The sequence below is a fragment of the Anomaloglossus baeobatrachus genome, chromosome 1, assembly GCF_048569485.1.
Source record: "Anomaloglossus baeobatrachus isolate aAnoBae1 chromosome 1, aAnoBae1.hap1, whole genome shotgun sequence".
Lineage (NCBI taxonomy): Eukaryota > Metazoa > Chordata > Amphibia > Anura > Aromobatidae > Anomaloglossus > Anomaloglossus baeobatrachus.
Window position 1 is genome coordinate 894,918,392 of NC_134353.1, and position 16,645 is coordinate 894,935,036.

General features: G+C 46.7%; 1 protein-coding gene across 3 annotated transcripts in view; it reads right to left on the minus strand.

The window, feature by feature from the left end:
* The window catches only part of PHF24 (PHD finger protein 24), a 261,283-nt gene that overhangs the window by 19,598 nt on the left and 225,040 nt on the right, over window positions 1–16,645 (minus strand). For all 3 annotated transcript variants that reach the window (XM_075326812.1, XM_075326807.1, XM_075326799.1), the window contains 2 exons: window positions 14,933–15,135; window positions 8,619–8,785 (listed from right to left, as the gene is read on the minus strand). In XM_075326812.1, coding sequence (XP_075182927.1) covers window positions 8,619–8,785; window positions 14,933–15,135 — 370 coding nt within the window. The remainder of the gene's footprint in view (window positions 1–8,618; window positions 8,786–14,932; window positions 15,136–16,645) is intronic.

The window sequence follows — 16,645 nt, forward strand, 5'->3', positions numbered from 1 at the left end:
GCGCACTGAACCCTGATCGTGGGTACAAGCAGCCGTGGTGTCCTGCGTTCTCCTGCGGAGGAGATTCGCAGCCCTGCAGGTCAGGAAACACTGCATCCAGAACGCAGTGAGTCCTGATCGTGGGCACATGGCCTTACTGTTCTTCTCCTTCACACTCGTCTGGACTACTACAACTCTCTACTGTTTGTTGTCCCTCTCACTAAACTCTCCCCTCTCCAATCCATCCTGAATAGGGCAGCCAGAGTTGTATTTCTGTCAACCCGCTACACCGCACCGGTGCCTCCACCTTGTGCCACTCATCGCACTGGTTACCCCTCCAAATATAAACGTATCTCTCATATACAAAGCTTTTCACAGTTCTGCATCACCCTATATCTCCTCATTCACCTCTGTCTATTATCCTATTCATGCTCTCTGTTCTGCAACTGATCGAAGATGAACATCCTCCATAAGAGGAATATCTCACTTCCATGTCCAACACTTCTCTTGTGATGCCCAATTTTTGTGGAATGCACTAACCTAGACAATTTAATTCATTCATAGCCCCCACATTTTTAAGCATGCTGTAAAAAGACATCTCTGGCAATCAAAAAAGGAAGTGATCAGTCTATGGCTGATACGCTTTTCATAAACAAAGTACGACAGCTGATGGCAGAGAGCTCATTTGGCCATCAGCTATCTCTCCCGGCTTTCCCATACACATGAACATTTTGCTCCATTGAGAATTGTTAGACACCAAAAACACAATGCAAGCCAAAAGTCCAAAAATAAAATAATGTTTTTTAATCAAGAATAATAAAAACCAATCTAAAAAGAAAGGACCAACCCAAGATACGGATGGTATTGATATGGGGGACCCGACACCAACCTTGTAATAATATAAGGGCCCATAAAACTGAGCTATAAACCACATGTAAATCACAATTGAAGAAGTGGATGTGACTACCAGAACAAATAATCTATGGAGCATAAATTATGTATTCACAAGTATAAGAGACTATACATACATAGGCATAGCATCATACATTTAAGGGTTAATAAATAGATTTCCAATATACAGGGCCCAGACCAAGGTAACAGTGCTGTATCCCCATGCACCCGACCCACATTTCGCAACCACAGTGCTTCGTCCAGGAGTCAATTGTGATTTATATGTGGTTTATAGCTCCGTTTTCATGGGCCCTTACAATATTAAAAGTTTGGTGCCAGGTCCTCCATATCAATACAATCCGTCTCTTGGGTTGGTCTATTCTTTTTTACTATTTTTGATTAATAAAGATGATTATATTTTTGGATTTTTGGCTTGCATTGTGTTTTTGCTGTCTATCTGTAGTGTTGTATGCATATAGCCTTCCACATTGGTTATGGTTTTGGTGATTAATCCATTGAGAATTGTTTTCAAAGAGAAAGAGGAGCTGCCAAATGGCTCTAGATCACTACTTCTTTCCTGAAGAACAATGCAGTAAGAGGCTAAGATTTGAAATGTATGACCCTTATCTCCACCATCACACAACACACACAATCCAACACACAAAGTTGTAGACAGATGTGGTGGGATCATCTAACTTTCCTAAAAGACCATATGAGAAGCTGGGACTATTACAGAGGGTCAACAATAGTCAGAATTGTTAGTCGTTGCCCCAATATCACCACCTCAGCCAAAGATGCATAGCTGGAGCAGTGTATTGTAATGGCTTCATTTGTTGTTTTCACGGAGCAGAAAGCATTGGACAGAAAAAAATGTATTAGTGGAAAATGTGTTAAATAGTCTGCTGCATAGGTGGCTTCTAGTAATCTGAACTGGGTTAAAAAAATCAGATGTTACATACCCTGCCCAGGTCCAGCATGGCTATGGTCTGTTTCCTGGCTGCCAATGTGACATCGGTAGAGGACACAACACTTCGAGCAGCCAAACGGGGCCGGACGGACAGCCAAAGAGCCGGATCTAGTCTGCGGGCCGCACTTTGCTCATGTACCGCCCCCATGCAAGCAGCCGGGCTGCTGCCGCTCGGATCCTCGGTGGCTCGAGGGGTCTCCGGACCCGGGGGTCACGCGGCCACTCGATTAAAAGAAGGGGGGAAGATATGTACAGGTTTTTTTGGAAAGTTTGTGATGCCACCCACGGTGCGCGGTAATGTGAGGGACCACCGCTGCCGTTAGGGAACCCGGTGATGATGGTGTGGCAGCCTGATGTTAACCCCTCCGTGGGTAGGGGGTTTGTGTCCCGGGAGCCCGTTGATGGTTGGGATGGTAGTTGGGTGACGTGGCGAATAGGAACAGGGTTCTTCCAATGTACTCACTCAGTCCCAGAATAATTACACCAACAGCTTGTAAACCAGAATTCCGAACACCACTGCAGCCTGCAGGGAGAACGCCTGGATCCGTGCCCTTGGTGTTGCTGTTAGCCTGTGGCCCTGTCCTTGGCACCTTCGTCTCTGTTGGATCCATGGGTATAAAGCTCTTTGGGTCCCGCTCACCCGTATGGCTAACGGAGTGAGCTTGCTCTTAGGGTTCACACGTAGGATTTCTTTGGACTGTAGTGGGAAACTCCTATCCCATCGGTGCGCTAGTACCCCGATTTTGGAGCGGGTTGGGGATGACACTTGAAGTCTTCACCCCCGTCGGGTAAATTACCGAAACGCATGAAGCTACTTTCCGGCCTGGGGTCCACGTACTCCGTCGTGCCCTGGCCAATGCCTGGTGATAGCTCAAGGCCTCCGGCTGCCCTCCTCGGCAGTCCGTGCCCCTTGACAATGTCCCCTGTGACTGGGTTCCAGCTCCTACCGGGCCCAGACTAACGTCTGCCACCTAGTATACAGGAGCCTTGCTCCGTGACCTCTCCTCACGAGAGCCACCTCACCTCCTCTGTCCACTGCTCAACTCTCCTCTCTCAACTCTCAACTGTCACTGTCCTCACTTTCCCCTCACCAACACCCCATGTGGGCAGCCCTATTTCCTTCAGGCCCCCAGTGGTGTGTCTGGCAGGTTAAAGTGGGACGTGTTCCTAGAATTTTGATTGGCTAAGCTGTTAGCAACGCCAAAGGACCAGGATCCGTAACCAAGGAGGGTGGATACTGTGCAGAAGGGTAGATTGCTCAATACCCTGTGACGACCTGATAGGCCAGGGCGTCACATTCGCATCTGGTCTACTGAATACACTTAGACCATTCTGTACCTGAATTTTAGATATAATTTCCCTTCCTGTCTTTTAATCCTGTATATAAATGGTGAGGGCAGGAAAATGAATTAAAGAGCACAGTGGATATTGGAGGCCAGTAATGGAGTCTCCGAATCTTGTTAATCAGATTATCAGTCTATTGCTTGAGAAAATATCATATTTTATTGTTGGATAAAATAATAGACATGAGAGAGTCATTATCTTTTATTAACAAGACCATTAGGGATGAAACGTTCTGCATATTTATGAGCCAAATTAAAACCTAATATCCGGTAATGTAGGACGTTTTATCTTCCAAGAGAAGCACCCAGTTCAGTTTTATCTTCTTGCAAATTGGTCTTAAAACAAAAATGAACATTTTCTATCAACAAGAATCAAAAGTGTATTTTCAGCTAAGCAGGTGGAAACAGTTGTACAACTATTGTCTTTATGTCCTAAAGGTGCCTACAGAATTTAGTAGAAGGAACTACCTGACTCAAGCCCCCCCACTGTGGGCCAGAGATGAGGGTTACTACCAGAAGAAACTTTAATTTTGATGGTCATAGCCATTTAGTACATTATTATTAGTGATCGACGGACCTGGACAGTGGAAGTCCAGATCACAGCAGTTTCAAAAGTATCCGGCTGTCGGGCTCGGGCCCGGAGTTCTCAGGAAAGTCCGGCTAATGATCCAGATCCAGCACTCTGGTAATACAAAAAAATAAAATAAAAATAAAGAAAATAAGACTCAAGCAAGTGCGCTATACTTACCGAGTCTCCATCGCGGTTGCTCGCTCTTCTTCTGTGGCCGCTCATTATCACTCATCCATATTCACTGCTTCCCACGCCCACCGGCAGTCCTGGCGCCTGTGATTGGTTCCAGTCAGACGCGCCCCCAGCTTGAGTGACAGAGTGTCGGACTGCAAACAATCACAGACCCTGTCTGCAGGTCCCTATCGTGGTGTTGTAGTGGCCCGGTCCAGATTGTGTCTGTTTCTTTAAATACATTTACTTATATGTAATATTATGTTATATGTTATAAGTAAAGCATTTTGCATTTGTTGTGTTCTAGCACCATCTACTGGTGAAAACTGTAAGAATCTGAAGTGTGCATTGCGTGTTTTCCTATTGGCCAGTTCTTGGTCACATGGCTCAATAGGTGGAGCTATTCTCCAGCGTCTGTCTGGAAAGAACTGGAATGTTCTGGTTCTGGCTGAGTCTCCTCTGAGGGGAGACATTATGTGGAGTTTCTGTTCACCACAAGACTCCTGCTAGGCCCGAGGCCTAGAATTTCACCATGTACTGACTTTTACAGCCAATATACTGAAGGCTTCCTATCCTGAATCCTCACTGGCCTGATATACATTGTGCATCTCTTCAGACAGTAGGGCATACTGAGTATATACCAGACCCTACTGCACGCAGATTGGGGAAGTTTGAGGGTCTCCCACCCGACTGCAATATTAGTGGCTTGCATGCCATTGTCCACGCACCAGCCGTCCGGTCCCCGTAGCGCGCTGGGCAACTATCTACATTTGCTTACAAGTACTGCACATGTCTGAACCAGCAGTGAAATCAACCCCAGGACTCCAGGTCTGTACAATCTTATTATATCTACCGTCTAAGCTCAAGAGACTCTGAACCTGCATCTAAAGGCATACCAGTATTACATCTGAAACAAATCGTGCTCTTATAGCTCCAAAACCCTAATTGCACTTCAGCATTCAACTCCAAGCTGTATTTGCCATGGCCTACCCACAAAAGACTGAAACATACAGTATATTCCGTGTTGTTTTCCTTTGTTCCGGCTGTATTAAAGCAATTGTTATCCCCAAGACCATGTCTGTGGACTGTCCATCAGCTGTGGATACTGTGTGGGGGTGGATAGCAGGGAACATCAGGGCCTTGTAGACCACCCAGGGAATACGGCCCCTGCACCCTCGTGCCAGAAGAGCAACTGTGACATATAGAACATTTGAGGTCCTCTGTCCCTGGGCCCTTACAGTGTAAAACTAGATAAATAAATAGTGTTGGGTCCCCCTATATTAAGATACCAGCAGGTATTATGATACCCTACGGCAATTTTTTTTTATTTTTTATTTTATTTTAGACCATGATAGGGATTCGCAGACAGGATCTGTGATGAGTTGCAGTCCGACACTCTGTCACTCAAGTTGGAATCACGTCTAACTACAGTCAATCATGGATGTAGGGTCTGATGATGGGTGAGGTTAGTGTGACGCCCTGGACTAGCCAGGTAGTCACAGACATTACACCACACACACACCCTTCCCTAGACAGTAACACCAGTCAAACAAAAACCCTTGTTGCCTCCCTCCAGGGTCTGATGTCCACACCAGGTGGGGCGGGGCCAGGCAGTTGGCCCCACCCACCGAGGAGTTCACAGGCCTGGAGGCGGGAAAAGTGACAGTTCTAGTTTGGAGATGAAAGTGAGAGGTCAGAAACTGTCGGTGTCTGGGTAGGGGCCCAGACACAAACAGCAAGGTTGGCAGACGGTGGTGGCTGTCTGCAGGAGTTAGTGAATCTCTGCAAAACCATAGGACCGGGGTCGGGCGTTGGCCCACGGGTACCGAACCGGGGAGTGGAGTGAAGCTAAGCACACAGGCAGGGCCATCGGACCCCGACTAGGCTTGGAGCCACCGACAACGGTCAAATCTGAGTGTGACAGGAACCCCAGGGGTTTCCCAACAACCAAGACCCGACAGAAGGCAACAATCCACACCAAGAGGATATACAGCCACCGCCATAGGCTAGAGATCCAAGGGCCAGCGCCTGCGGGCAAAATGGGCTCCTACGGTACCTATACGCTGGGGAGCGGACTACCGGTGGGCAACCACAGGAGTCAGAACATTCTAACAGGTGCAGGGAAAGACAGCCACCATCAGCCGTCCGGGGAGAGCACAGCACTGCAGCCGGCTGCGGGACCCGTCCATCCGGCCGTTTGGTTTACCAGAGACTCTGTCATTGACTACCTGAGTGAGTACATCAGTGCCATCCGGCACCGCGCCGAGCTGCCCCTGCAACCCTGCACCCCAGCCATCCGGCCTCCCCGTTACACCACCGGGCCCCGGGTTCACCAACCCCTACCCACGGAGGGGACAACATCCTAGCTGCTCCCTACCATCGCTCCCGGGATCCCCGTCACCAGCAGCGGTGGTGCCCATTATCACCACGACCCGTGGGTGGCGTCACGAACTATCTCCCTAAACAAACCACCCCCCCCTTTTCATTCGTGGACGAGGAGCGCTGCTCGAGTCCCCGGGTTCGGCCCACCGCTCGAGCCACCGAGCAGCAGCAGAAGCCCCGGACCCGAGCGTGGCGAGCGTGTCCCCTCCGCCCGCGACAGAAGCAGTGCATATGGATGAGCGGCCCCGGAAGATGAGTGAGCGGCCACAAGAGCAGTTACAGCCATGCCGGACACTCGGTAAGTATGACGCGTTTGCTCCAATCCCCCTATCCCTTCTACCACCGACTTTAAGGGCCGGATCCTGGCCCCCATAGACCTATATGGGGACTGTCGTCTGGCCAGATATCTGGGATCAATTCCGGGCCGGACTCATTTTTTTTTTGTATACATTTATACCCGCCGATACCAGTTATCTGCAATGCTGCTGCCCATCACTAATCATTATCCATTCATTACAGCGAAAACTATAATAAAAGGTTGAGACAGAGGCACATATATCTGGCTCATTCCCATGTATGACATGTTATAAAATACACCCTCTGGCAGCAGCTGTAATTTCTATGGCTTTATACTTCAAATCCATGGAGATATAGCTAAAGGGAGTGCAGAGGTAACATTTGTAAAAGCCTCGATGTCACATAAGAAGACCTTACTATTACAAACGGCACAAGTTTGGTAAGGGGTTCTGTTACACTTTTCGTACTAGGGACTGCGAGCTTCAGCTTATGCCTACAAGGCACAAACACAACTTAACCATGCTAAGGAGTTTGAGGCTATGCTAATACACGGGCGTGGATGAGCTGTAGATTTTTGTTTGGATTTTCCGGGAATAATACAGGAAAAGGAAAATGAATGAGATTTAACCAAATTCTCCAAAGAGAGCTAATTCGAACAAGTGTGAACAAATCTTTAAAGGGAACCTGTCAGGATATTCTTGCTACCTGAACCACACAAAAGTCAAGGACGTGAAGAAGCGTCGTTAAGGTGGTTGACTTTCCATTGCTTCACTGGCGGGTATTTCATTATACGAGGTCCAACTAATCAATCCAAAGTGGGAAGGATGAAATTAGCAGGGACTCTTCATCCCCATGGTAGGTGTAATGATGGAGCCTAACCCTAATTCATGCTACCAAAATCTCCAGACAGGTTCCCTATAAAGTTGATATGCTTCGCACACCATGATTTCCTCCTAGTGTAGGACCAAGCTCACATCAGCCACTTTCAAATTTGTAGTCATAAACGTGGTACCCTTATCTTTATCCAAATATCAAAAAGACTGATCTGCACATCCAACAAGTGTGAACAAGGTGCTAGCTTAAAAAACATTACAACTACAAAATATATACAGCTGCACACTAAAATGCTAACAATGAAAAAGGGAAGCTCTAGTATTGCTTTACAGCTATAGGAATATTTGAAAAAAGAGACACTATTGCGGGCGTCACACGAGACGATCCATTGTGCGATGCATCATCGGGGTCACGGTTTTCGTGACGCACATCCGGCATCGTTTGCGACGTTGTTTCGTGTGACACCCCCGAGTCATGTACACGTCGCTTATTTTTAAAAAATCGTTTATTATTCATGGCGCCGGTTGTTCATTGAACCCGGGGCAGCACACTTCGCTCCGTGTGACACCTCGGGAACGATGAACACAGCTTTCCTGCGTCCCGCGACACCCACCGGCTATGCGGAAGGAAGGAGATGGGCGGGATGTTTACGTCCCACTCATTGCCGCCCCTCCGCTTCTATTGGCCGGCGGCTGTGTGACGTTGCTGTGACGCCGAACGACCCTCCCCCTTTAGGAAAAAGAGGATGTTCGCCGCGCACAGTGAGGTCGCTCAGCAGTTTAACGACTTTGTGCAACACGGGCAGCGATTTACCCATGACACACAAATGACGGGGGCAGGTACGATCGCACATGCGATCGCACGATACATCGTACCGTGTGACGCCCGCATTAGCTTATTTATTGGCGAATGCATGTGAGCCCGGTCACCACGGCAAGGTGCGTCTCTGTTAGGTTCCTGGTTTACAGAGATGCACCTTGCCGTGGTGACCAAGCTCACATGCATTGGCCAATAAATAAGCTAAGTGTCTTTTTTCAAATATTCCTATAGCTGTAAAGCAATACTAGAGTTTCCCCTTTTTCATTGTTAGCATTTTAGTGTGCAGCTGTATATATTTTGTACTTATCTTTATCCAAAGCCCACACTTCACACTCACATCGGAGCATCAGAGATGAATTCTTACCTGACGTTACACGACGCGGCCTCTTTAGATTGCTTGCGGAACCAGCCATGTTGAGCTTTTCTGCACTCACTGCCTGTAACCAAGCCATCATTATCCTGGTCCAGATTCAGAAACGTGGCACGAGCTCGCTCCCGCTCCTTTATCGATAGGAGCCTCAGCAGCGAATTCTTTTTGTGAAAAAATACAGAACAGAAGAAACGCATCAAAGATAGAATAAAAGACATGGTCATTTCAATAAATGGAGGCGTGAGGGTTATGATGGTTGCATTACACCACTGGATTTATGTCTTTGAACTTTGACACTAATAATAGTGAGTTTTTGAATAATCTAACATTGGCATTCAGTTATCACCATATTACACAGCTGTTGGTCAGTCATTGTGGTTTTGTCACAGTCGTCTTCCTGCTGTTTTGAAACTAGTGACAGGTTTTGGACTGGAGCCTCTCTTTTCCATCTTGACTCCTCATTTAAGCAAAGTTTCCTTTCTTCTGGTGTCTCATGAGTTAATCTCAGTTTTGTTTCCGGCAGCTCTTAGCAGTGCAGGTCAGCAGTGCTGTCCCCTCACCCCTCTCCCTAGCCGACCATTGTTCAAGTGCCCCCGGTGTCCCCCCCTTTGTATGTGGTGTTTTTTGTAGTATGCCAGACGCACATCGGTCTGAACGCATGTGTCACGTGGTTCATTCGGACTTCTCCTACTCCTTGCGTGACATTATCAACAGCCACTAAAAGAATGGAAACTTCGTTTAAATGAGGAGTCAAGATGGAAATGAAAGGCTCCAGTCCAAAACCTGTCACTAGTCTCTAAACAGCAGGGAAATGACCATGACACAGTGGCGTAGCAAAGGGGGGGCGGAGGGGCCGGTCCGCCTCGGGCGGCACGTGTCAGGGAAGGACATTTTGGGGGTAAAAAATGCCGCTCCTATCATCACTGCACACACCCCAGCACTACTGCACCCATCATCACCGCACACACCGGCACTACCGCACCCATCAACACCATACACACCAGCACTACCTCAGTGACTTCCCCGCTGACAGCGCGATTCACTTCAGTTGCTGCGTGGAGCTGACAGGAGCGGCGATGTTCTATGATCGCTCCTGTCACCTTCATGTAGCAGAGCTGGATGCGTCGTGGGACCTCGTGAGGATTACGCCTGACCTGGAGGGGTATTTGCGATTTAATAAAGTGGTGAAAGAGGGTGTTTTTTTGTCTCTTATTCCAAATAAAGTTTTTTTTCTGGTGTATGTGTTTAGTTACTTTCAGTTACAGGTTAATCATCGGGGGTGTCTCAGACGCCTGCCATGATTAACCTAGGACTTAGTGGCAGCTATTGGCTGCCATTAACTCCTCATTACCCCGATTGCCACTGCACCAGGGCAATTCGGGATGAGCCGGGTAGAGTCCCGGGACTGTCGCATCTAATGGATGTGGCAATTCCGGGCGGCTGCTGGCTGATATTTTTAGGCTGGGGGCTCCCCATAACGTGGGGCTCCCCATCATGAGAATACCAGCTTTCAGCCATGTGGCTTTACCTTGGCTGGTATCAAAATTGGGGAGGAAATCACACGCCGTTTTTTACAATTATTTATTTGTTTATTGTACTGCAAGATAGACCCGCCCACCGGCAGCTGTGATTGGTTGCAGTGAGACAGCTGTCACTTAGCGTGGGGGCGTGTCTGACTGCAACCAATCATAGGCGCCGGTGGGCGGGGGAAGCAGGGAATATGAGATGGAATAATGAGCGGGCGGCATTTTCAAAAGAGAAGCCGCCAGAGCAGTGTGACAGCTGTGCAGCGCCGCGCCATTGATCGGTCAGTGATCAGTAAGTATGAGAGGGGGGGAGGGGGAGACCGACCAACAGACCGACCGACAGAGAGAGAGACCGACAGAGAGAGAGGGAGAGAGAGACCAAGAGTGATTTTAAATGATTTAGAACATTCTGCTGGACATGCTGAGCATGCTCAGTATAACGTGACGGAATCCTGCACTGGAATCCATCGCCAAATGCATGGCGACGGAATCCAGCACCATAAACATTCATTATCCCGACGGAATCCTGCGGAGTGCGTTTTTTTACAGCAACAAAAAACGCTACATTCAGCATTCCTTCCGCCCGATGGTCACTGACGCTCACAGATAAAATAACTGATGTGCTGCGGGGCGGATGCAACGCAAGACCATCCGTTGCAATCTGCCCTTAATAGAAGTCTATGAGGAATAAACGGCTTCCTGCAACGGTTTCCGTAATTCCTCAAGGCTGCAGATTGCAACGGATGACGCACAACGCAAGTGTGAAAGTACCCTTATCAATGGCCAATGGAGGGGAGCGGCAAATTTGACGACCGCCCCGGGCGGCAAAAGCAGTAGCTACGCCACTGCCGTGACAGGTTTACTTTGATTTACTAATAAAATCATATTGGCTATGTGAGAAAGCCAACCTCTCATTAGGACCAGATATAGCACTGACGAATGGAAACTTTTTTAGTTTTTGTGGGTTTTCTTGCGTAATAGTTCGAGATGGGCAAATAGTGAATTATTCGGCTTCGGTATATGCTATCCGAATACCTAGTACTATCCTAGTTTTCGTACCGAATAACGAATCTAATGCAAGTCAATGGGAAACTCGAGCATTTTCCTGGGAAATCTTCAAGAAAAATGCTCGGGTTCCCCATTGACTTGCATTATTCGTAACGAATAGTGGAATAACACACGGTATTCAGATAGCATAATTCAAACCCGAATATTTCACTATTTGCCCATCTCTAGTAATAATACATCATAGAGCTATAAAGGAGTTAAAAAAAAAATGAAACGTTCCTATCGCAAAATCCAACCCCTTCTTAGATTGAATTAGGTGTAATTTAGCCGGATACATTCTATGTAACCTGCAGTTTTGTTCTATTTTCTTTTACATAGTCAATACAGTTAAAGAGTAACTATATTTTGTTATTGATTTTTCATATTTAGCAGGAACATGAATTCCCTGCAGATCGGTGGGAGCCCAGGTCCTGACACACAGCCCGGAGTATGAAGACTATGCTTTCTGAGCCGCACACTTCTCCTGAGGTTCTCGCCCCACTGATTCACAGGTGATTTCAGCAGCTTCTAAATATCAAAAATTAAAGCTAAAGTCTGGATATTCTTAAAAAAGAAAAGTGATATGGGTAATTTTAAGAAGTATGGATCATTTTTAATCTCAAAAATAATTCCTGGATTTGTATATTGCTTGACCAAGAATCTGCAAAAATACTAGTGCATACCCTTATTATCTCCCGCCTGGACTACTGTAACCTCCTGCTCTGTGACCTCCCTTCTAACACGCTTAGGGTGGTGTCACACATAGCGACGCAGCAGCGATCATGACCAGCGATCTGACCTTATCAGGATCGCTGCTGCGTCGTTACATGGTCGCTGGTGAGCTGTCAAACAGGCAGATCTCACCAGCGACCAGTGACCAGCCCCCAGCCAGCAGCGATGCGTGGAAGCGTAACTAAGGTAAATATCGGGTAACCAAGGAACGCACTTCTCTTGGTTACCCGATATTTACCTTAGTTACTGGCGTCCGCCGCTCTCACGCTGCCAGTGCTGGCTTTCTGTTCCCTGCACTCCTAGCCAGAGTACACATCGGATTAATTACTCGATGTGTACTCCAGCTACATATGCAGGGAGCAGGGAGCCGGCACTGGCAGCGTGAGAGCGGCGGACGCTAGTAACTAAGGTAAATATCGGGTAACCAAGGAAAGTGCTTCTTGGTTACCCGATGTTTACCGTGGTTACAGCTTACCGCAGCTGCCAGACGCCGGCTCCTTGCTCCCTGCTCGCTTCAGTTCGTCGCTCTCTCGCTGTCACACACAGCGATGTGTGCTTCACAGCGGGAGAACAACGAGCAAAAAATGAAGCAGGACATTCAGCAACGACCGGCGACCTCACAGCAGGGGCCAGGTCGTTGCTGGATGTCACACACAGGGACAGCAACGGGACGTCGCTGCTACGTCACAGAAAATGGTGACTTAGCAGCGACGTCATTGTCATCGTCGCTATGTGTGACACCACCTTTACTCCCTTCCAAACTATCCTAAACGCTGCTGCCCGACTAATCCACCTGTCCCCCCGCAATTCCCCAGCCTCTCTGCTCTGCCAATTCCTTCATTGGCTTCCCATTGCCCAAACACCCCGTTTCAAAACATTAACCATGATATACAAAGCCATCCACAACCTGTGTCCTCAGTACATCTGCCCAAGATGGTAGCAATTAAACTTGATCAACATTTTAACATTCAATAAAGAATTCTGTATATTTCCATAACAATTTGTGTTTTTTGTTACTTTTGAACTCCTGAGTTTGTCACCTATATGGACTTGACACCTATAGAGAACGTCCCTGTTCCACACATTTATCATTTTAATACACCCAAATACCATTCTGGCTTCAGAAGCAGATGAAGTTGCAGACTGGTATTTAGTTTCGCACACCCAGATCCTTCCCTCTAGGACTATACAGTTTTAGGATCTTGAGGCATAGTTTTACATTTATCCATGTTGGACCTCATCTGCCAAGTTGATGACCAAATCTCTAGCATGTCTAAGGGGCCCTTTGCACACTATGACATCGCAAGCCGATGCTGCGATGCCGAGCGTGATAGTCCCCGCCCGCGTCGCAGCAGCGATATCTTGTGATAGCAGCTGTAGCGAATATTATCGCTACGGCAGCTTCACATGCACTCACCTGCCCTGCGACGTCGCTCTGGCAGGCGACCCGCCTCCTTCGTGAGGGGGCAGGTCGTGTGGCGTCATAGCGACGTCACACGGCAGGCGGCCAATAGAAGCGGAGGGGCGGAGATGAGCGGGACGTAAACATCCCGCCCACCTCTTTCCTTCTGCATTGCAGACGGGACGCAGGTAGGAGATGTTCCTCGCTCCTGCGACTTCACACACAGCGATGTGTGCTGCCGCAGGAACGAGGAACAACATCATACCGTCGCTGCAGCCAAAATAATGAAAATGACCGACACTACACAGAACATACGATACCGACACTTTTGCGCTCGGTAATCGTAGTTAAAACGATTTACACACTACGATGTCGAGAGCGACGCCGGAAGTGCGCCACTTTTGATTTGACCCCACCGACATCGCACCTGCGATGTCGTAGTATGCAAAGGGCCACTAAGTCAACTTAATTTGTGAACATTAGAAATGAGCAAATCTTTTGAAATTTGAATTCGCCAGCTTTGACAATTTTTTCCCCAAAATTTAATTTTCTGAAAATTGAAGTGCTGAATATCATTCAAATGACTTGAAAAGATATGTGTAACACTCAGAGGTCTTCTTCTACAGAGGTATCCAACACCGTAATATCAGTGACATATGTGGGTAAGCGTAAACAGATGGTAACCGTTCTTCCATGCAGTGCTGTCTGACATTAGCTGTACAGTTTATTATGTTTTTATACCTTTTTCTCCCTATATCTATGGCTAAGATATGTGATGTGACATCCTCTCAATATCCAGATTCTCCCTATCTCTATGGCTGAGCTGAGAGATGTGACATCCTCTCATTATCCAGATTCTCCCTATGGCTATGCTTTGAGATGTGATGTCCTCTCGCTATCCAGAGTCTCCCTATTGCTAGGGCTAAGCTGTGAGATGTGATGTCCTCTCATTATCCAGATTTTCCCTATCTCTATGTCTAAGCTGAGAGATGTGATGTCCTCTCACTATCCAGATTCTCCCTATCTCTATGTTTAAGCTGTGATATGTGACGTCCTCTCATTATCCAGATTCTCCCTATTGTTATGGCTAAGCTAAGAGATGTGATATCCTCTCACTATGGAGATTCACCATATATTGGTGGCCTCATTCCTTGCTTAGGCTTTTATACAGTCCTTCCTGATTGGCTGTGTTATGCAAAGTGATGTCATCGCTTCAAACAATATGGGGAAGCCCATCAGAAGTCATGTGAGCCTTCTCTGGATTATCCAATCTGCAATATTTAAAATGTCAGTGGCCATTTTAGTCGATTTGCAAATTATTTTTTTTGTGTTCAGCAAATTTCTAAAATTCCACACAAATTTACACATCTCTAATCAGCCTCCATTAGGGCACAGAAATGGCCAAACTGAGGTCTTGAAGAACACAGGTATAATCCATTAGATCCCATAACTGTGTTGGCATTACTTAGCTTGAGTCATATTTATGGTCTAATGATAAAATATATTACTTGATGTATTGTAATTTTGGAATATCCCGAGGAACAAACTTAACAGGTTTTTTTTGTAAAATCCTTATAGGCAAAAGTGCAAAAATAACCGACCTGTGAACGCAGCTTTTGCAGAAGACAAATAGACTCATGAGAAAGGAAATCAATCCACTCGATCTGCCCCTTCTTCTCGGGATCCATGGAGGAGAACTGTAGACTGGCCTGTTCCTCGAGTTCATCACTCAGCTGCTTCTCCTGCATTCGCCGGTTCACCAGATGCTTGTAATGGAGGAAGTCATCCAGGTTCAGGGTACATTCTGCAAAGACAAGTGGTCATCAGTGGGGAGCTCATTAGTCTACAAGACACATGGTCATTATATACCGATAAAATGCTCTTTAGCCCTTTAATGACCAAGTTGTCCTTCTTCCATTCATCGGACTTTAATTTTTAACATTAGGCAGCCATGTTGTATAAGACTAATTAAGTTTTATATTTTTTTTCTAGATTGGTGGAATGCACAAAAAAAAGCATTTTTGACAAAGTTTTTCAAGATTTTTTTTCACTGGATGGTGAATCAACAGAACCCACACTCAGACTAGTCAGAGAACCAGGGGATCCTCAGGCTCAGATTCTACCCCAAATCGGCCACAAACGTCCAGCAGAAGACAATTTAAGTGTGACTTGACTTTGGGGAGATCTATTCCAAATAAACTATAAACTATAAAATATGTAATAAAATAGCGCTTTATGGGAAAAAAAATCCAACAACATTATAAGTGGATATGTGCATTTTCTGCAAAGATAAAGGGTGGAGCCTCAGAGTTAGAGGATTTGTCACTTGCCAGAAATATGTCATTTTGTTTTCCAGGTATAAATGCCGATGTTCTCCTGCATCTGGAGTGGTTTTTCTTTTGTCAATGCGCATTTCCATTCCTGAGATAAGGCCTCTCTTTCTTCTATGCAATGCTAGTCTTTTTAGCCAACTAGGTGTGGTTTTAAAGGAAATCTGTCACCTGGTTTTTGCCACCTAATCTGAGAGCAGCAAGATGAAGGAAAAGAGACGTTGATTCCAGCAATGTGTGACTTACGGGGCTGCAAAGTGTAGCTTTTATAAAATCACTGTTTAATCAGCAGTAGATTATCATTACAAGACTACTTGGCGTGCTGCAGGTAGTCTAGCATATTCATGAGCTCTGTATAACTGCAGCAGGTAAAACATTGATTTTATCAAAACGACAGCAAACAGCTGAGTAAGTGACATCGCTGGAATCAGGGTCTCTGTCTCTATTCTCATATGGGGGAGCAAAAACCTGGTGACAGATTCCCTTTAAAGGGACCATGTCAGGTCCCCAGTGCACCCAGAACCACTATCAGGTCTATGCACATATCTACAATCCGTGGCTAACTGTCCCAGCATATAGTGGCATACATAAACAGATCTTTAGAAAAAGTATTTATAATGATAACTTATGAGATACTAATGAGGGCTGACTAGTCACAAGGGCGTTAGTTCCCTGACTAGTAGGCCCCCTTAGCTTGTTATCACACCCCTGTGGGCTTGCTAACATGCCCAGCGTCATGGCAACACGATACAGAGCCACACATGAGCGCGGCTTTGTACCTCTCAGCATTGAGCTCCTTTGACGCCGGTGTATGCATCCTGGCTTCAAAGACGCTCACTACCCATGATCGGATCTCGCCCATACTTCCGGTGATGCGCACTACTGAGGCTAGATATTGATACAGTATTAGCCTAGTAGACAGGGCACGGGTGGTGAAGTAAACAGTGAGTTGGTAAGGCAGACAAATCAGAGTCAGTTCAGTGA